The sequence below is a fragment of the Mobula hypostoma genome, chromosome 2, assembly GCF_963921235.1.
Source record: "Mobula hypostoma chromosome 2, sMobHyp1.1, whole genome shotgun sequence".
NCBI classification, from domain to species: Eukaryota; Metazoa; Chordata; class Chondrichthyes; order Myliobatiformes; family Myliobatidae; genus Mobula; species Mobula hypostoma.
Window position 1 is genome coordinate 239,551,637 of NC_086098.1, and position 22,020 is coordinate 239,573,656.

The 22,020-nt window shown below is 45.1% G+C and overlaps 1 protein-coding gene across 4 annotated transcripts in view; it reads right to left on the reverse strand.

Moving 5' to 3' along the window:
* c2h1orf43 (chromosome 2 C1orf43 homolog) overlaps positions 1-22,020 on the reverse strand; it is a 46,140-nt gene that overhangs the window by 12,945 nt on the left and 11,175 nt on the right. For 2 of the 4 annotated variants that reach the window (XM_063041732.1, XM_063041729.1), the window contains exons 4-7: positions 21,510-21,563; positions 19,192-19,358; positions 14,944-15,002; positions 113-14,175 (exon numbers count right to left, since the gene is read on the reverse strand). In XM_063041732.1, coding sequence (XP_062897802.1) covers positions 13,980-14,175; positions 14,944-15,002; positions 19,192-19,358; positions 21,510-21,563 — 476 coding nt within the window. In that variant the 3' untranslated portion in view covers positions 113-13,979. Of the gene's footprint in view, positions 1-112; positions 14,176-14,943; positions 15,003-19,191; positions 19,359-21,509; positions 21,564-22,020 lie in introns of those variants that run through there. The other 2 variants (XM_063041730.1, XM_063041731.1) reach the window with 2 other exon arrangements.

Here is a 22,020-nt window from a genome sequence, read left to right on the forward strand (position 1 = left end):
ATATAAGTTTGTGAATAAACTTTATTTTAAAGAAAAACAAATTAGAAACAGTAAGTTGGCCTTAACCTAATACTGTATTGGGTCACACTCCACATTGGTTAGAAGTTCCATACTGTGAAATTCAGTGCTTAAGCCCAAACAGCATGGATCAACACTGCAGCTCCCAGATAGCAACAGTTGGTATTGGTAACCAACCTCCATGGTTCTGGTTGAAGGGCACCACAGTGACATAGCAATTAACATGATACTATTACAGCTTGGGGCGTTGGGAGTTCAGAGTTCTGTTCCAACCTCATGTAGAAGGACCCTGTGGAGTACATGGGTTTTCTCCAGGTGGTCCAGTTTCCTCTCACTGTCCAAAGACATACTGGTTAATAGGTGAATTGGTCATTGTAAACTGCCCTGTGATGAGGCTAGGATTAAGTCAGGGGTTGCTCGGCAGTGTGGGTCTAAGGGCTGGAAGGGTCTGTTCCACACTGTATCTCAATAAATAAATACCCATAATCGCCCTCATGTGGAATGTAAGGAGGAGAAGCCCCCTCCTCCCAGAATCTGTGCTGACTTTTGCCACAAAGTTTTGGATTTAACCACCAACCTTGTTTCTTTACTGAGATGGGGGGGGGGGGGTGGGGGGGAAGAGACACCCTTTCTGGAGAACGGTGTATGCAATCACAACAAGTATTAACATTACACTAAATACCAGTCAATTACTATTTATTTACATTATTTACAGAATTTACCATTTCAGACTATTTTTGTACATTTTGTTTTGAGCATTTTGCTTAAATACATTTTCCAGGTTGCACACAGTCTTAGTTCAAATTTACAACTAAAGAGAAGGTTGACAGTTCAATATCATACAGATTGATGGAGGGTCCTCTCTTCTCAACCCCTCTCAAAATGTTGACTGTTTATTCCCCTCCAAAAATGCTGCCTGACTTGCTGAGTTCTTGCAGCATTTTCTGTGTTGGTAAGACTTTTGGGTTTTGTCTACACGCATGGCATCATAGGCCTGCAGTCTGTAAAGCAGCTCCACCTCAAAGGAAGGAAGCAAGCAGCAGAGTAACTATAGTTTGACCCTGATGATAGACAAATTGTTGGAAAATATTGAGTACTGGCACAAATCGACAGCACACCTTTAGCAAAGGAGAAAACAATAAATCTGACCAACGACTCTTCTGAGAAAAAACACTCCACGTTAGTCTTAGCACTTTGTTGGACAAACCATGGGAAGTGGCAAGATGCACTAATCATTGTGACAAAGTTCTGGATAATGGCTGACAGGGGTTTTCAGGTATTAGTGGAAAGTCACTATGAGATCAGTCCAGATACAAAACTAAACTTGCCAGGAATGCCCTGTCCCAGGTGGTGGTAGAGACAGATACAGTAGGGACATGCAAGTGACTCTTAGGTAGGCACATGGATGAAAGAAAAATGTAGGGTGATGGATGTGGGAGGGAAGGGTTAGATTGATCTTAGAGTAGATTAAAAGTTCGGCACAACATTGTGGGCCAAAGGATGTGTACTGGGCTGTACTGTTCTGTTCCAAACCCTGACATGACCACGGCTATCTTAGAACTTCTTTTGATAGCTGCTCAAACCCATCACACTGCCCTCTCAGGAGGAATGCCTGGCACCGAATCCTAATGGCTCTAAGCAGTCAGAGATGAACAACAGCCTGGAAGTGTTGCAGTCCCTGTGTGGTAGAAGTGCCCCCACCGCACTGTAAAGAGGGAGTTGACCGTTGATGTCCTTCCGACCTTTTAGCAAGTTCTTCCCATTCTTTGAGTGCAGGAGGTTTAATCCACAGGAACGTGGGCCATAAGTATCGGGAGGATATTAAAGATCGATGGAGAGAGTACTTTCAAGAACTTCTTAACCGCAAAAGCACTGCTAATCAAATCCTCCAGAGACCTTACAGAGAAGACATGGGGGGAGGCGGGGAGAGAGAGAGAACCACCCAGTTTGAAAGAGATCATGATGCCATCAGGAGCCGAAAAGCAACAAGCCTCTGGTCCCTACAGAGATCCTCAAGGAAGGAGAACGAGTACTCATGCACCACATGCATGCCTTGCTCCTGCAGGTCTGGGAATAGGAACAATTACTCTGAGCTCAGGGATGCTCAAATAGTGAACATATCCTAAACAGATTGTGGCAATACCAGACATCTCCCTACTGTCAACAACAGGCAAAGTGCTTGCACACATAATTGTCAACTGAATCCTTCCACTTTCCATAGTACTGCTCCCAGAATCAGTGTGGTTTCTACCCATCTAGAGGTGCCACTGTAGACATGATCTTCACAGCATGCCAATTACAGGAAAAATGTCACCAGTACTTGGCTTTCATAAATTTAACAAAGTCATTTGATACAGTGGACTGCCAAGCTCCCTGGTGCATGGCTGTCCTGACAAGCACTTACAAATACTGAGCCTACTGCATGGTGGCATACAGTACCCACAGTTCAATAAAAGTTTATCAAAGTACATATACAGTTCTGTGCAGAAGTCATAAGTACCGGACCCACGATTTTTCTTAAATATAAATTGTTCTAGATGTTTGTTTTTTGTCTTCTGCATTAATGTGTCAGTTAAAAAGAGCAAATTTTAGATTTCCAAACATCTACATTACAAAAAATTAAATGTTAAGAGGAATATTTGTATTTCATTAAAGAAAGTAACATTAAGTAATAGCAAACAGGAGAAAAATCTGCAGATTCTTAAGTCCCGATAAAGGGTCTTGGCCCAAAACATCAACTGTTCACTCTTTTCCATAAAGGCTGCATGGCCTGCTGAGTTCTTTCAGCATTTTATGTGTATTAAGTAATAGACCACTTTTCAAATAAAAGCTTGATTAGTTTGTAGATATGTAGCCCAGTGCAAACAGGTGCTAATGATCAATAACATAACGAGTTGAATGAACTAACCTGATTTTAACTAAAACAAAAATGAATGTAGAAGGCATCAAACTGGGTGAAGGACAACCAAACTAAAAGGTAAAAGGTGAGGGTGTGGTAGATGTGACAGTTTAACCAAATCATCAATTCTTACACCATGGGAAGAGTGGGCACAGGAGCAAGACACAAAATGATCATCTTGCATCAGCAAGGTCACCCCCAAGCAGAAACTTCATGGCGGAGTTTCAAGATGTGTGTCCAAGCTCTTCCGAAGAAGCACAAAGAACTGGGCAAGGAAGAGGACCAGAAATGTAGTCAGCCATGGAAACAATACAGCAGATGAGAGATACATCAAACTGACCTCCAATCTAAATTGGAAGAAGTCCAGCACTGCTATCAGCTCTAAGCTCACAGAAACCACTGGAACCCAAGTACACCATTCTACCGACCAGTGCAGGCTTGTCAGAAGTGGCCTTCATGGAAGGAAGAGTTGCTGCCAAAAAGCCATTCCTCTGAAGTGGAAACAAAGTCAAGAGACTCAACTAGGCACAAAAAACACAAGGACTGGGGTGCTGAACAATGGCAGCAGGTGCTCTGGACTGACCAAGTCAAATTTTTAAATTTTTGGCTCAAACAGGACACAGGACGTAGAAGAGCAGGAGAACTCTTCGAAGAAGGAGTCTGAGAGTCTGAGAGGGAGTGCCAAGAAAGACATTTTTGAAATTTTCATTATTTTTCTTCCTCCAACGGCGTTCTGAGAGGCGGGACTGCGCAGGCATGTGACGTCGGGCAGTGCAGCGCGGCAGATTTAAAAGGGCAGACATCCTGCTTCAGGTTTGATTCGAAGAAGGAGTCTGAGAGTCTGAGTGGGAGTGCTGAGAAAGACATTTTTGGGAAATTTTCGTTATTTTTTTTCTCCAACGGCGTTCTGAGAGGCGGGACTGCGCAGGCGTGTGACGTCGGGCAGTGCAGCGCGGCAGATTTAAAAGGAACAGAGCATCAGAGCGGGCAGCATAGTTAGCCGGGAGCAGAGTGAAGACTTAAGGGCTTCGGCTCAATGGGCTTAGCCGGAAACGGGCAAGGCGAGGAAGGTTTGGCATTCATTTTCTGTTGTTATTTGAGGAGAGGGGCAGTATGAGTGAGAGGGCAGTTTGCCGTTCTCGGTGTCGGATGTGGGGGGCCCTGGAGTCTCCAAGCCTCCCGGACGTCCACATCTGCGCCAAGTGCATCGAGATGCAGCTCCTAAGGGACCGCGTTACGGAACTGGAGCTGCAGCTCGATGACCTTCATCTGGTCAGGGAGAGTGAGGAGTTGATAGAGAGGAGTTGCAGGCAGGTGGTCACACCGGGGCCACGGGAGGCAGACAAGTGGGTCACGGTTAGGAGGGGGAAGAGAAAGAGTCAGGTAATAGAGAGTACCCCAGTGGCTGTGCCTCTTGACAATAGGTACTCCTGTTTGAGTACTGTTGGGGGGGGGGGGGAACAGCTTACCCAGGGGAAGCGACAGCGGCCATGCCTCCGGCACAGAGTCTGGCCCTGTAGCTCAGAAGGGTAGGGCAAGGAAGAGGACAGTTGTGATAGGGGACTCGATAGTAAGGGGGTCAGATGGGCGATTCTGTGGACGCAGTCCAGAGACCCGGATGGTAGTTTGCCTCCCTGGTGCCAGGGTCCGGGATATTTCTGATCGTGTCCAAGATATCCTGAAGTGGGAGGGTGAGGAGCCAGAGGTCATGGTACATATAGGTACCAATGACATAGGTAGGAAAAGGGATGAGGTCCTGAAAGGAGAATATAGGGAGCTAGGAAGGGAGTTGAGAAAAAGGACCGCAAAGGTAGTAATCTCGGGATTACTGCCTGTGCCACGCGACAGTGAGAGTAGGAATGTGATGAGGTGGAGGATAAATGCGTGGCCGAGGGATTGGAGCAGGGGGCAAGGATTCAAGTTTTTGGATCATTGGGACTTCTTTTGGCGCAGGCGTGACCTGTACAAAAAGGACGGGTTACACTTGAATCCTAGGGGGACCAATATCCTGGCAGGGAGATTAGCGGGGGCTACTGAGGTGACTTTAAACTAGAATGGTTGGGGGGTGGGAATCAAATTAAAGAGGCTAGGCGTGAGGAGGTTAGTTCACAACAGGGGGATGGGAACCAGTGCAGAGACAGAGGGGTGTAAAGTGAGGGTAGAAGCAAAAAGTACTAAGGAGAAAAGTAAAAGTGGCAGGCCGACAAATCCAGGGCAAGCATTAAAAAGGGCCACTTTTCAACATAATTGTATAAGGGCTAAGAGAGTTGGAAAAAAGTGCCTGAAGGCTTTGTGTGTCAATGCAAGGAGCATTCGTAATAAGGTGGATGAATTGAAAGTGCAGATTGTTATTAATGATTATGATATAGTTGGGATCACAGAGACATGGCTCCAGGGTGACCAGGGATGGGAGCTCAACGTTCAGGGATATTCAATATTCAGGAGGGATAGACATGAAGGAAGGGGAGGTCGGGTGGCGTTGCTGGTTAAAGAAGAGATTAATGCAATAGAAAGGAAGGACATAAGCCGGGAAGAAGTGGAATCGATATGGGTAGAGCTGCGTAACACTAAGGGGCAGAAGACGCTGGTGGGAGTTGTGTACAGGCCACCTAACAGTAGTAGTGAGGTCGGAGATGGTATTAAACAGGAAATTAGAAATGTGTGCAATGAAGGAACAGCAGTTATAATGGGTGACTTCAATCTACATGTAGATTGGGTGAACCAAATTGGTAAAGGTGCTGAGGAAGAGGATTTCTTGGAATGTATGCGGGATGGTTTTTTGAACCAACATGTCGAGGAACCAACTAGAGAGCAGGCTATTCTGGACTGGGTTTTGAGCAATGAGGAAGGGTTAATTAGCGATCTTGTCGTGAGAGGCCCCTTGGGTAAGAGTGACCATAATATGGTGGAATTCTTCATTAAGATGGAGAGTGACATATTTAATTCAGAAACAAAGGTTCTGAACTTAGAGGGGTAACTTTGAAGGTATGAGACGTGAATTAGCTAAGATAGACTGGCAAATGACACTTAAAGGATTGACAGTGGATATGCAATGGCAAGCATTTAAAGGTTGCATGGATGAACTACAACAATTGTTCATCCCAGTTTAGCAAAAGAATAAATCAAGGAAGGTAGTGCACCCGTGGCTGACAAGAGAAATCAGGGATAGTATCAATTCCAAAGAAGCAGCATACAAATTAGCCAGAGAAAGTGGCTCACCTGAGGACTGGGAGAAATTCAGAGTTCAGCAGAGGAGGACAAAGGGCTTAATTAGGAAGGGGAAAAAAGATTATGAGAGAAAACTGACAGGGAACATAAAAACGGACTGTAAAAGCTTTTATAGATATGTAAAAAGGAAAAGACTGGTAAAGACAAATGTAGGTCCCCTGCAGACAGAAATGGGTGAATTGATTATGGGGAGCAAGGACATGGCAGACCAATTGAATAATTACTTTGGTTCTGTCTTCACTAAGGAGGACATAAATAATCTTCCAGAAATAGTAGGGGACAGAGGGTCCAGTGAGATGGAGGAACTGAGCGAAATACATGTTAGTAGGGAAGTGGTGTTAGGTAAATTGAAGGGATTGAAGGCAGATAAATCCCCAGGGCCAGATGGTCTGCATCCTAGAGTGCTTAAGGAAGTAGCCCAAGAAATAGTGGATGCATTAGTGATAATTTTTCAAAACTCGTTAGATTCTGGACTAGTTCCTGAGGATTGGAGGGTGGCTAATGTAACCCCACTTTTTAAAAAAGGAGGGAGAGAGAAACCGGAGAATTATAGATCGGTTAGCCTAACGTCGGTGGTGGGGAAACTGCTGGAGTCAGTTATCAAGGATGTCATAACAGCACATTTGGAAAGCGGTGAAATCATCAAAACAAAGTCAGCATGGATTTGTGAAAGGAAAATCATGTCTGACGAATCTCAGAATTTTTTGAGGATGTAACTAGTAGAGTGGATAGGGGAGAACCAGTGGATGTGGTATATTTGGATTTTCAAAAGGCTTTTGACAAGGTCCCACACAGGAGATTAGTGTGCAAACTTAAAGCACAAGGTATTGGGGGTAAGGTATTGGTGTGGGTGGAGAATTGGTTAGCAGACAGGAAGCAAAGAGTGGGAATAAACAGGACCTTTTCAGAATGGCAGGCGGTGACTAGTGGGGTACCGCAAGGCTCAGTGCTGGGACCCCAGTTGTTTACAATATATATTAATGACTTGGATGAGGGAATTAAATGCAGCATCTCCAAGTTTGTGGATGACACGAAGCTGGGTGGCAGTGTTAGCTGTGAGGAGGATGCTAAGAGGATGCAGACTGACTTGGATAGGTTGGGTGAGTGGGCAAATTCATGGCAGATGCAATTTAATGTGGATAAATGTGAAGTTATCCACTTTGGTGGGAAAAACAGGAAAACAGATTATTATCTGAATGGTGGCCGATTAGGAAAAGGGGAGGTGCAACGAGACCTGGGTGTCATTATACACCAGTCATTGAAAGTGGGCATGCAGGTACAGCAGGCGGTGAAAAAGGCGAATGGTATGCTGGCATTTATAGCGAGAGGATTCGAGTACAGGAGCAGGGAGGTACTACTGCAGTTGTACAAGGCCTTGGTGAGACCACACCTGGAGTATTGTGTGCAGTTTTGGTCCCCTAATCTGAGGAAAGACATCCTTGCCATAGAGGGAGTACAAAGAAGGTTCACCAGATTGATTCCTGGGATGGCAGGACTTTCATATGAAGAAAGACTGGATGAACTGGGCTTGTACTCGTTGGAATTTAGAAGATTGAGGGGGGATCTGATTGAAACGTATAAGATCCTAAAGGGATTGGACAGGCTAGATGCAGGAAGATTGTTCCCGATGTTGGGGAAGTCCAGAACGAGGGGCCACAGTTTGAGGATAGAGGGGAAGCCTTTTAGGACCGAGATTAGGAAAAACTTCTTCACACAGAAAGTGGTGAATCTGTGGAATTCTCTGCCACAGGAAACAGTTGAGGCCAGTTCATTGGCTATATTTAAGAGGGAGTTAGATATGGCCCTTGTGGCTATGGGGGTCAGGGGGTATGGAGGGAAGGCTGGGGCGGGGTTCTGAGTTGGATGATCAGCCATGATCATAATAAATGGCGGTGCAGGCTCGAAGGGCCAAATGGCCTACTCCTGCACCTATTTTCTATGTTTCTATGTTAACTCTACATGGATGAATGTTTACAGCCAAGAGTGAAGCATGGCAAGGTTCCCTGCAGGTTTGGAGCTGCATTTCTGCAAATGGAGTTCGTGATCTGGTCAGAGTTATTAGAATTCTCAATGCTGAGAATTATAAGCAGATTCTTATCCATCACGCACTACCATCAGGGAGGTTGGTCCCAACTTCAGTCTGCAGCAGGACGATAACCTCAAATACACGACCAAGGTCGTAAAGAACGATATTCAGCGAAAAGAACACACATTTGAAATATCTCAGGAATGAACTGCTCCAAGAATATAGCATTTCAGTTGCGATAAGCCACCAGCAACATTGGGGAGAGTACTTTTCAGATTAAAAGAGCGAACCAATGCAGTCCACAAAATCCAATGCAAGGATGGCAGCAAATATTGCGTCGGTCAAACTGGGAGAAAACTATCGACAAGGGTCCATGAACACCAACTGGCTGTAAGTTGGCACAACCAACTCTCCCTGTCTCTAATCATGAAGATCGAGAGGAGCACAAATTCAACTGGGCATCAGTGAAAGTCACGGTGCAAGCAAACACACAGTATGTTAGAGAATTCCTAGAAGCGTGGTTTTCGTGAACAATTCTGTAAACAGACATGTTGACCTCAGTCCTATTTATGAATCAAAGCAGTCAAAATGCTACACAACACACAAAATTCGCCACACAACCAATCAGCTACGAGATTTCCTCCCCACATTCCAATTCTGTAAAGACCAATCAGATGATATACGTAAATAATGGTCAAGCATTAGGAGGACGCACCACAATCCACAGTGCGCTGAAGTCTCTTCGTATGATGATGAAACCTTTGCAAGTAAATTGCCAGGATCGGAGAACAACTCAACCCAACCACCTACCACCCGAGCTCCACATTTTCCGAATTATTTCCAGAAGAATAAGAGTCCTGCAACAGATGGGATAGCCTCCACAGAGCCCTGATCTCAGCATCATCGAGGCTGTCTAGAGGGACAGAAGCAAGCAAGACAGCCAAATTCTGCAGAAAGATGCTTGGAACAACCAACCAGCTGATTTTCTTATAGAACTGCACAACAGTGTACCCAATGGAACTGATGCAGTTTAAAGGCAAATGGTGGACACACCAAATATTAATTTGATTCAGTTTTTTTTAATATATAAACTGTTTGCTGCCCTTTCTAGTAATTTTTTTTTGATATTTAGAAACTTTTCATTTCATTTTGAAAGCTTACTCGCTTTACATTTTTTTTAAAAAACATGAGCCTAAGATTTTTGCACAGTACTGTATGTCACCTGAGGTTTGTTTTCTTGCGGGCATTCACAGCAACTACAAGAAACACAGTAGAATCAATGAAAACCACATCCAACAGGATGGGCAACCAACCAATTCAGCATTAGATGTGCTGAATTCAAATTCCTCTCTGTCAAGACAGGAGTCAAACAGGGGTGTATCATTGTGTCCACATTATTTGCCATCTTTATTGCTGCCACCCTTCACCTTATTGGCCAAGTTTAGTCACAGTGGATCCCAGACTTTTCAACCTCAACCAGTTCTAGGCCAAAACAAGCTCAGCATCACCATTATCATGGAACTTCAGTATGCAGATGAAAAATGCCATCGCAGCACATTCTGAAGAAGACCTCCAAGGTATCTTGAATATCTTTGCCAAGGCAGGTAGAGCCCAATGTTTTGTTTTGAATACAAAAATAGACACAGGTGTTATATCAGCCACTGCCCAACCAGCTCTCCATAAAAGGTGGTGATATCACCCTTGAAAATGTAGACTACTTTCACTACCTTGGCAGTATTCTCTCATCAAAAGCAGACATTGAATCAGAGATCAACCACTGCCTGAGTAGTGGTAGTGCAGCCTATGCAAGGTTAAGGAAGAGTCTTTGAAGACTGATCTACAGGTCCAAATTTTTGGTCTATAGGTCCTTCTTACATTACTGTATGGAGCTGAATCATGGATACCTGAAAGCCCTGGAAAATACCACCACTAAAGATCTCCACGAAAGATTTTGAGGACACAGTGACGTACTGAAGGAGGCTAAGATGAACAGCATCTTCACCATGATAAAGCAACACAAACTCCAATGGATAGGTCATGTCATCCAGATGCTTAGCTCACATCTCCCCAGATCCTTTACTCCCTTGTTGAAGGTCAGTGAGCCCCTGGTGAGCAAAGGAAACGTTTTAAAGATAACATCAAAATCAGCCTGAAGAAATTCAACATTATATCTCAAAAGTGCAAAGACATTGTACTCAATAGATACATCTGGAGGAAATCTATTCAAGAGAGAGCTGTGCTACATGAGAGCAACCTCTGCTGTGTCGCAAAGAACTGAAGTAGCAAAAGGAGAGACTGAACAACCTCAAGGCCCAACCACTAACCACAGCCACCACTTACTCGTGTCTACACTACACCAGAATATGTAGTTCCAGACTGACCTCTACAGCCATCTGAGGACACAACCCCACCCCTCAGAGAATCCCTTGGAGACCATTACACTCAACTCGAGTGACTGCACTACCAGAGAGGGAGTGCTAGGATTCAAATCTGATGCAGAGAATGGCAGATAGCTTTAAGGCAGGATGGTAAAGCTCCCTACAGGAAACACCAAACAGCATTGAAGTACACCTCAGGTTTCCCATTTCTAGATATGAGTGAGGGGATAAAAAGGGCGGTGAGGAATTTGTTCCCGGAGAAACAAAGGTGGATGTACTTGCCCAAGAGCAGCTGATTCCAAGAATAATAGGGCAGTCTGTATCCTCTAAAAAGAATGAGGACTTATAGAGACACAGAATTCATAACCAACATCTTCTAGCCAGTGTCAAAGACATTCAGGTCTCCACTAGCCATAACTAAAACCACCAACTGTGCATATGGAACAAATTAAGCTTGAATTCCATGGTAAACAAGGCAGGAGATGACGCTGTTGATTGATATGACCACTAGATGGTAGTACTCCACACAAACTCCCTGCAGAGCCTTGATGTCTAGCAGTATTATGGAATCTAATACCAGCTAGAAATTAGAAGTGTTCATGTTGGCTGATCTTTTGTTCCTATACTTCTCTAACGCCCATCACATTTCATCAAAAATGTTACAAAGTCCCTTTTTTTTAAAATAAAGAAAATCAAATAATGGAGGATTTTCCTCAAAAGGTATGTGGTTTAGCAATACCACAAACTGTTTAGCACAGAAGCAGGCTCTCATATGCTCAAAGTCCCTTGTCTTTTCCCAGCTTCCCCACCCCCCCCACCAATCATTTGGGTGAGTTCCATATGTCCCTTCAGGACATAGGATTCATTAAATCTGGCAGAGCCCTGATGACCTTCACCAATTTGTACAGATCCTACTTGGATGCACCATGGCTTGGTACGTCCACTGCTCTGCCCAAGGCTGCAAGAAATTTCTGTGGACACAGCCTAGTCAATCAGGAAAACCTGTCTCTCCTCAGTTTAACTCCCTCTGCATTTCCCACTGCCTCAGGAAACATAATCAAGAACCCCCTCCTACTCCAGACGTTTACTTTTCTTCTCCCATGAGGCAGAAGGTTCAAAGGCTTGAAAGCTCATACCACCAGGCTCAAGGACAGTTTCTATCCTGCTGTTATCGACACTCTCATTCATTCAAAGATTAATTCCATCGAGTTAATCCTAATCTACTTTGTTGTGGCCTTTCCACTTTGTTTATCTGCACTGCCTACAACACTATATTCTGCATTGCGATTTTCTTTTTAGTACTTCAAGATACTTACGATCAGCCTGATAGCATGTAAAAGCTTCTCACTGGATCTCCGTACATGACAATAATAAACCGATATAGGCTCCCTTTTAGATCTCTCGTCCAAATGGAAATACGTTCTCTACCTCTCCCCTCAACAGCTTCACTTTCCCAAAGCTTACCTGTACACCCTTCAAGAATGGGTTGTGGTATTGCCCTTTGTAAATTCTCTCAAGGGGTGTGTGTAGAAAGACCAGCTCTATTAGTCTAACCAAAATTTAACGCAGGTGTAAAACCAAATCCACTACCTGAGGAACTGGACCTTGGAGATGGGTTGCAAGGTAACCTGTACTTCTAGTCAAAGGACAATACATTCTCCTCTCACTATAGCGGGGTGACCCGACAGTGATCAACAAAGGCCAATTTCTAACTCCCTCTGCGCAGTTTCAGACATGGAGGAGGGACTGCAGTATTGTGAAACTGCACGGGTCCCTGCTTAACTTAGCTGGGAACAGAGCCTACAAATTCAGAGCTGAACCCCAGCTTGTTCTATGGTTGGGTGGGGGGAGGGGGAGAGAAAATGTAGGGCCTTGACCTGAAGCTTTGACTGACCGTTTCCCCCCACTAACCCATCGAATTCCTCCAGCGCTTTCTGTGTTGCTGCAAGAATGTGGATGGGAATTCTCAGTATCTGAGAATCTCTAGGAAGGCCAGTATTTATTTCCTCAAGAAGTCAGGGCTAGACATCCTACTGAACCGTGGTGAGGGCGTTCCCACTGAATAGAGTCACACAACACAGAAAAAAGGAACTTCAGGCCACCACATTCCCCATGTCCCTCATCCCGTCACCGAGACTGGGAACTAAAAGCAGGTGAACACTTTGCCTTGTTCACACCTGGCATCTTTATTTAAAGCAGACGAGTTAGTCTGTCAGCAAGAGGGCTGCACTGAACAGTCTGTGCAGAAGAGGCAGTGTGACTTTCACCCGGACAAACATGCCCAGGACCCACCCACTTTTATGTTAACGCAGTCACTTCCATTTACACAGCACGAGAGCGGACCACAGGAAAGTAACAGCTGAGGACACCAGACACTCATTCTGGAGAGCTGGATTTCATGGAGTGCCATCCAGGAGGCAGTGGAGATGTTGAGGCCTAAAGCTTTACTGAGACAGGGACGTCGAAACCAAGTGTCTATAAATCACCAGTAGTCTTCAGCATCAGCTCCACCCCCACCAGTACCGTACCCCGGTGTTATACAGTGAGACTTGTCCCCACTGGTATGCTACCCGTGTTATACAGTGACAGGCCCATCCCCACCAGTGCCGTACCCCAGTGTTATACAGTGACAGACCCATCCCCACAGGTACTGTATCCCAGTGTTATACAGTGACAGGCCCATCCCCACCAGTAATGTACCCATGTTACACAGCAACAGACACATCCCAAGTACTGTACCCCAGTATTATACAGTGACAGACCCATCTCCTTGGGTACTGTACCCATTATACAGTGACAAGCCCATCCCCACCGGTACTGTACCCGTTATATGGTGACAGACCCATCTCCTTGGGTACTGTACCCATGTTATAGTGACAGACCCATCTCCATGGGTACTGTACCCGTGTTATACAGTGACAGGCCCATCCCCACAGGTACTGTACCCCAGTGTTATACAGTGACAGACCCATCCCCACCAGTACTGTACCCCAGTGTTATACAGTGACAGACCCATCCCCACAGGTACTGTACCCCAGTGTTATACAGTGAGACCCATCTCCATGGGTACTGTACCCATTAAACAGTGACAGGCCCATCCTAAGTACTGTACCCCAGTATTATACAGTGACAGATCCATCTCCTTGGGTACTGTACCCGTGTTATACAGTGACAGGCCCACCCCCACCAGTACTGTACCCGTGCCCAGGATTATACAGTGACAGACCCATCTCCATGGGTACTGTACCCCAGTGTTATACAGTGACAGACTCATCTCCACCAGTGTGGACTGTGCCAAAATCAGAGAGCTTGCAGCTTGGAAGGTCTCCTTCAGGATGCACTGGCTAACAAAACTCATGACCCTGGCAAAATCTCCGTATCCCTACATTTCTCAGGCAGTGGGTCACCTCGGATGCAGGCTGCAGGATCATCACAGCGTGCTCTCCAGTGTATTGTAGTTGTCCTTGAAGCTCTTCAGCTCGAGAAAATGCTTGCCTCTCTTGTTCTTGGTGGACGGGAGGTAAGTGACCTGGATGGTGCTTGGCGAGGAGGCCTCAGGAGCAGGGGTCAAATCCTTGGCCGCATTCTGGTGCTGGGCCTGGCTCCGTGCACCCCGGGCTTGCAGGCTGTCGGAGGGAACACAGGTTAGCCAGGGCCAAATCAAGACCACCCCAAACCACCCGCCACCACAGGGGTGCTGGGGAGAGCCACAGAAACTGCCTGTCTTGCTGAGTTCCTCCAGCATTTTGTGTATGTTACCCAAAGTCCAGTTCACTGTTTTATGCACAAGTACATATACTCCCTGGCAACTCTAGTAGGTACAAATGCTCGTTAATGCAAATATCCAATCATGTGGCAGCAACTCAATGCATCAGAGCATGCAGACATGGTCAAGAGGTTCAGTTATTCTTCAGTCCAAACATCAGAAATGTGATCTGAGTGACTTTGACCATGGTGCTAGACGGGGTGGTTTGACCATCTCAGAAACTGCTGATCCCCTGGGATTTTCATCTACAACAGTCTTTACAGTTTACATAGAATAGTTCAAAAACCAAAAAAAAGTGGCAGCTCTACAGTGAAAACACCTTTGTTAATTAGAGAGGTCAAAGGAGAATGGCTTGGCTGGTTCAAGCTGACAGGAAGGTGACAGTAACTCAAATAACCATGCATTACAACAGTGGTGTGCAGAAGAGTGGCTGCACGCACATGTTGAAGCTTGAAGCGGATGGGTTACAGCAACAGAAGACCACAAAGATACACTCAGTGGCCACTATTAGATAGGTGCAATGAAAAACTTGCAGCAGCATAGAATACACAATGTTCACAAATTAACACAAAGGGGTAGAGAAAGTGTCAGTGGTTGTAGAGATTAGAGGGAATCCACACATACTCACATGGAGGCCAGCTCGTTCACTGCATGCTGGTACTTCTGATACTCTGCTTTTCCAAAGGCCTGCAACAGGGGGGGAAAAAAAAATCAGATACATGAACACTTGCTAGCTCTTTCAATGTCTAGGAGAATGCAAAAGGCAAATGCAATGTCAGCACTCATTAGAGGGGACCGGAATATAAAAGCAAAGATTTAATGTTGAGGCTTTATAAGGCATTGGTCATATCACAATTGGAATACTGTGAGCAGTCTTGGGCTCCATATCTAAGATAAAATGTGTTGGCATTGGAGAAAGTGCAGAGATGGATTAAAATAATGATCTCAGGTATGAAAGGGCGGAAAATATGAGTGTTTGATGGCTCTGTACTCTCTACAGCAGCGGTTCCCAACCACCGGGCCGTGGACCAGTACCGGGCCGCAAAGCATGTGCTACTGGGCCGTGAGGAAACGATACGAGTCAGTTGCACCTTTCCTCATTCCCTGCCATGCACTGTTGAACTTGAACATAGGGTTGCCAACTGTCCCGTATATGCTGGGACATCCCATATATTGGTTTGTCCCGTATTTCCCCTGCTAAGGTACAGTGTTCCTATGAAACCTTTCGTGCTGAAATGGCGTGAAGCGAAGCAGCAATTACCATTAATTTATATGGAAAAAATTTGAGCGTTCCCAGACCAAAAAATAACCTAACAAATCATACCAAATAACACATATAACCGAAAATAAATAACACTAACATATAGTAAAAGCAGGAATGATATGATAAATACACAGCCTATATAAAGTAAAAATAATGTATGTACAGTAGTCAGGAAAATGAAGGCAAAACCGATAAGTGGGGAAAAAATTCAGCACGTACGCGCATGCGCACACAGGTGCCCGTGCAAGGCTTCATGGTCATGGTAGTCTTTCCAGGGGTAAAGTGTCCCAGGATTTGACTGCTACTTCTGTCCCTTAAGAAAGTTGGCAACCCTAACTGTAAAAGACATGTTGAGGTGAGTTTAACCCTACTTGAACACCCCCCGCAACCCCCCCCCACCGCCAGTCCGCAAGAATATTGTCAATATTAAACCAGTCCGCGGTGCAAAAAAGGTTGGGGACCCCTGCTCTAGAGTTTAGCAGAATGGGGGGGGGGGGGTGTTCCTCATTGAAGCCTAGCAAATATTGAAAGGCCTACATGGAGTGGACATGTAGAGAAAGTTTGCAGTAGTAGGCAGTCTAGGACAGTGAAAGACCTCCCTTTAGAACAGGGATGAGGATGTTCTGTAGTCAGTGGTTAATCTGTGTAATTCATTGTCACAGCTTGGGGGGGGGGGGTTGTAATTGGGTATATTTAAAGTGGAGGTTAATAGTTTTTTGATTTGTAAGGCATAAGACAGCAGCAGAATGAGGCCTCTTGGCCCATCTATTGCACCATTCTATCAGGGCTAATTTATTACCTGTCAACATTCTCCCTGTAACGACTAGCCAAGAACCCCTTAACCTCTGTTTTAAATATACTCAATGACTTGGCCTCCCCGCCGTCTGTGGCAATGGATTCCACTGATAGCCATCATCTGGTTAAAGGAATTCCTCCTCTATTTTAAATGGACATTCCTCTATATTTGGTTTAAGGGGAACATGAGGACAAACGGCTTCACTCAGAGGGCAGTGTAAATGTGGAACGAGCTGCCAGCAGAAGATGCATGTTCAATTGCAACTTTTAAAATAAGTTTGGTTAAGTGCAGGGGTATGGTCCAGGTGTAGGTCAACGGGACTGGGCAGAATAGTAGTTCAGCATGGACTAGATGGGCCAAATGTACTGTAGCGTTCTATGACTTATTGTGTTGAGTTTTATCACCTTGCTATATAGAAAGAATATTATTAATCTGGAAACAGCGCAGGAATGATTTGCTGCCAAATTATAAGGAGAGGTTGGATAGGCTCAACTTTATTCCTCGGAGCAAACGAGTTGAGAGGTGATGTTATATTTGTTGGAGCGTATGGGGCCGGCTGGTGGCACAATGACATCAGCGCTGGACCCGGGAGAGGAGGTTCCCAGGTTCGAAACCAGTCGGGTCCGCTCCCGAGTACGCTTTCCACCTGTGCCAGGTTGAGTGTCGAGATCGCAACTCAACCTCGTAAAACAAAGGGAAAAATACTGTGAAAATGTCTGTGTGAGGAGAGGCGCATCTCTTGCTCAACGCCTTGTAAAAGCCATGAAAAAAAAGACATTACGGACGCACGCATGCAGGCACACGTCAAAAAAAAGATTTGCTGGAGTGTAAAAGTGGTATTTTTAAAAAACTTTTCTTATGCTTGCTTATATTTTTTATTATCACCTATGTGTGTGAAATTGTTCAGTGAATTTCCAGTAATTGTACTGTAGCTGATTCTCTGCAGCTGCTGTCATACTGCTGACCTAACTACTTCATAGGTTACTCCTTACAGTGGAATGTCTCATTATTACTTATTGAGATGCAGCGTAGAACAGGCCCCTCCTGCCCTCTGACCTGTGCCCCCAGCAATCTCCGACTTTATCCTCGCCTAATCACGGGATAATTGACCTAACCAGAATGTGGGAGGAAACCTGAGCACCCAGAGGAAACCCACGTGCTCATGGGGAGAACATACAAACTCCTCCTGACAGTGATGGGAACTGAACCCAGGTCACTGGTACTGTAAAGCGTAGTGCTGACCACTACTCTACCATGCTAACTGTCCAGTTTGTATAATATGACTATGATTTCTTCGCTCTTGTTCATTTTTCCCTCTTCCTTACAGTAGAGTTGGTTAGTGTTATTTTCTTTCTCATGAACACCTCATTAAATGGTTGTAACCACCAAGTTTTATGCTTCATTCTTGATTTCCAAAGAACCTCTGGATCAGTATCATCAAATGCAGCAGAGCACAGGAGACAGAGTGGTGATCTTAAAGAGGTTGACTGCACTCTTCCTTCAGTTAGTCCTGACGAAGGGTCTCGGCCTGAAACGTCGACTGCACTTCTTCCTACAGATGCTGCTTGGCCTGCTGCGTTCACCAGCAACTTTGATGTATGTTGACTGCACTCAGTCTGTTTCTCAATAGTATCACATTGTACAAAATGCTGGAGGAACTCAGGTGAGGCAGCGTCTGTGGAAAATAAACAGTCAACACTTCGGCCTGAGAACCTTCATCAGGACTGGAAAGGAAGGGGGAATGAAGCAAAAACAAAAAGGTCAGGAGAGGGCAAGGAATACAAGCTGAAAGGTGATAGACGAAGCCAGGTTGGGGGGGGGGGGGGAGAAAATGAAGTGAGAAGCTGGGAGGTGATAGGTAGAATCAAGAATTAGAGGGCACAGGGTTAAGGTGAGATGGGAAGAATTTAATAAGAACCTGAAGGGCAATTTAAAAAACACACAAAAGGGTGGTATGTGGTATGCTGCCAGAGATAAAGGTTGAGGCAAGTACAATATTAACTTCTAAAAGACAGTTGGAGCTACCTGGATTGGAAAAAGCTTAGATTCTGAGCCAAATGCTGACAAATTGCTACAACTTGGTCAGTAGAGACCAGTTGGGCCGAAGGGCCTGTTTCTGTGCAAAGTGATTGTAAGAAGTCAATTCACACTGGTGCACTCCATCACAGCAATGACTGATGGTCTACTTACCTTCCAATGCATTAGTAGCTATGTACTAACTGTTTGTATTTTATGTACAGACACCCAAATCCCTTTGTACTGTACTGAAGTCTCTATTTAAACAACATTGTTTCCTTTTTTAATTATAATGCTTACATTCCCCAATAAACTCTGCCTGTCTTTAACACCTTCCTTACTTACCGTCCATTATGCCGCTGGCATTTAGGGCAGCAATGAAGGTCCTCCATCTCTGGTGGTGTTTTGAGCTTCCTTCATCACGCAGTCAGTCAATTAAGTCCAGGTGGAGACTCAAGAATACCGTTGCGCTCAGACAGAAAAGGATTTTTTTGTTGCTGTTTCCGTAACAATTTTGTTTAACCAGACAGGGTTGTTAGCACTGGAGAACAGGTGGGTCACTCATAGCCTGACCTCTACCCTTTGACCTGTTTGGCATGGGTTACCTTACCGAGAGCCAAAGCTTAAAGCCCTGACTCCGGCCAACATAGCTCTCTGGGCCATTGAGACATGCAAGTCTCTAAACCATGACAAGATCGTGGTCCTCTTGGAGGTTTAACATCTTAACTGAGACTGAAAGTCCAGGCACGACACAATGTGCTACCATTCAGCCCATCAGTGATCCCTTCAAACCTACTTACCGCTGTCCCATATCGTGCTGCTTCATAGCCATCTATCAGCTTGTCGATGAGGTTCTTGCGGACCCCTCGGTAGGGCGAGTTGCCTTCTCGCAGCTCCAGCAGGAAGGTATGGAAACTCCTTCCAGTCAAACGTTTGCCGTGATCGGAGCCTTGGCTGAGTGGAATATCTGTGTGGGGAAAACGGCAGAATCTTCAGTATGACCACAGTAGCGTACCAGTAACGCAATACTACTGCAGTTCGGGCACTGGAATTTGGAGTTCAATTGCAGTGTCCCCTGTAAGCAGTTTGTATGTTCACATCATGAATGCATGGGTTTCCTCCCACAGCCTACAGACGTATGGGTTAGTAGGTTAATTGGTCCTGTGATTATGCTAATGTTAAATTGGTGGGTTGGGCTGGAAGGGCCCGTTCCGCACTATATCACTGCACCATAGGGGCAAAGGCCAATGCCCCTGCTCCCTGAGAAATCTCTCCATACCAGCCCCACTTTAGACTGCCCCCACTATCCCACTTCTTTCCTCAAATCAACCCCAATCTCATTTCAAGAGACTCAGCCAGTCAAGCAGTGCTTGCTGACCTGACGAGACCAAAAGACTGGGGTGAAAGAAAGTGGGGTGCCAGCAGTTTCCAAAGCAATGCAGTCCCCTTACTGCACTTGCCTTGGGAATTTCTAGCTAGAGTGATGAATCTGGGGAACTTGTTGCCACAGGCAGCTGTTGAAGCCAGGTATTTATGTATATTTAAGGCAGAGGTTGATAGATTGTCAAGGCATGAAGTACTCACCCAAATTCCCCTCCACTCTCTACAGGTAGAATTCCCTCCTAACCTCACTCTTGAAAGGCGCAACTCAAATCTACCCCCCAGTCCCAAGACTCCACAGACACGAGACCTACACAAAGGTGCAGAACAAGCAGAAAACCACTTTTCCTTTAGAAGAGACATTAAAGTGGGCCCCTGTCAGAAGTAATTGAACAGGAGCATGGCTGTTCCTCCTGCTATTCCATTTATTCCTCAGCTGTAGAAATGAAAGGCCATTCAGATCCTCAATTTTGCATTGATTGTGACTTACTATCACATCAGATGCATATTCTCCTGCCCAGTGTAAGAGACAAGCAGCCTGCTCATGATCAACAGTTTTGTGATCTTGCTATACACAATGGTGCTCTTGGTGTAGCCTCCTCTACATTGGTGAGACCCAACATAGAATGGGGGACTGTTTCACTCCGTCAACTGAATAAGGCAAGTTCTCCCAGTCAGTGTCAGTTCATGGCCTCCTCTACGGCCACGATGAGGCCACACTCAGGTTGGAGGAGCAACACCTCATATCCTGTCTGGGTAGCCACCAACCTGATAGCACGAACATTGGTTTCTCTAAGTTCCCGTAAATTCTTTCTTCTTCCCTTTCCTTCTACCTTTTTCTATTCCCCATTCTGGTTCCCCTCTCATGCCTTCTCTTCACTTCTTTGTGGTTTCCCTCCTCCTTCCCTTTCTCCATGCTCCAATGTCAGATTCCTTCTTCAGCACTTTACCTCTTTCACCTATCACCTCCCAGATTCTCACTTCATCCACACACTCCCACCCACTCATCTACCCCCTCACCTGGGTTTACTTGTCACATGCCAGCTAGTGCACCACCCTCACACCTATTTTTAGCCCGTCCCTCTTCCTTTCTAGTCCTGATAAAGGGTTTCAGCCTGAAACATTAAATGTTTATTCCTCTCAATAGATGCTGCCTGATATCCAGAGTTCCTCCAGCATTTTGTGTGTAATGCTGTATGCCTAGCCAGTCGAGGGATGATGACAAAACGGTCAAAGTAATTTTCAAATACAAAAATTAAAAATAAAACAAGGCTTCAAAATAGGATTCAGCAGGTTTACACTTGGAGGATCATGACCAAATGGTTGAAATTTCAGACGTTAAAGGTTGGAAATCAGAAATAGAAAACACAAGCTGCTTAAATTCTTGGTGGAGCAACCCTCAAAACACTGGAGGAAATCTGCAGGCCAGGCAGCATCTATTTTGAGAAATAAACAGTTAATGTTTCCAGCCAAGACCTTTTGCCAGATTCTGAAACGTTGACTGTTTATTCTTCTCCAAAGATGCTGCCTGACCTGCTGAGTTCCTCCAGCATTTTGCCTGTGTTGCTCTGGATTTCCAGCATCTGCAGGATCCTGTGCTTTTTTTTATTATTATGTACACACAGTCAGTGCTGTTTCCACTTGACAACAGCAACTGCATTGTGAAATCTTATAATCTTTGAAGCATCTTCTAGTAAAGAGGGTGCTGCCTAGAAATACAACCTTTGCCTGCACTCACCAATGTGCCGGATGGCATCCAGAGCCTTCATCCTGTACAAGTAGTTATAGCGACCTGCGGACAGTAATGGAGAGGAGTGTCAGTCATTGCAGCCACGTTCTTTCAAATATCCCTCAGCAATTAACAGCTTCTCATCTTTGCAGATAATTTGCCTCTGGATAACACTGTATCACAGTACAGAAACAGGTGTGCTATTCAGTAAGGGAGCTGTGAAGGAACACCTCATTATTACACATCTCTGGACAGGAATGGAAACTGGTTCTTCAGCCCACCGAGTCTGTGCTGACCTTTCAGAAGCAATTTGAATAGCCATGCACTATTCTCTTCACATTTAAAGATCACTTTTATTTGTCATATCCACATTGAAACAGTGAATTGCACCACTGAATTCCACATTTCCTTGAATTCCTCTTGATTCTAACACTCACCAATACCTTGGGGGCAAGTTATACTGGTCCAATAAATGCACAAATCCACCTGTCTTTGGGGGATAGTAGAAAGGGAGGCAAAT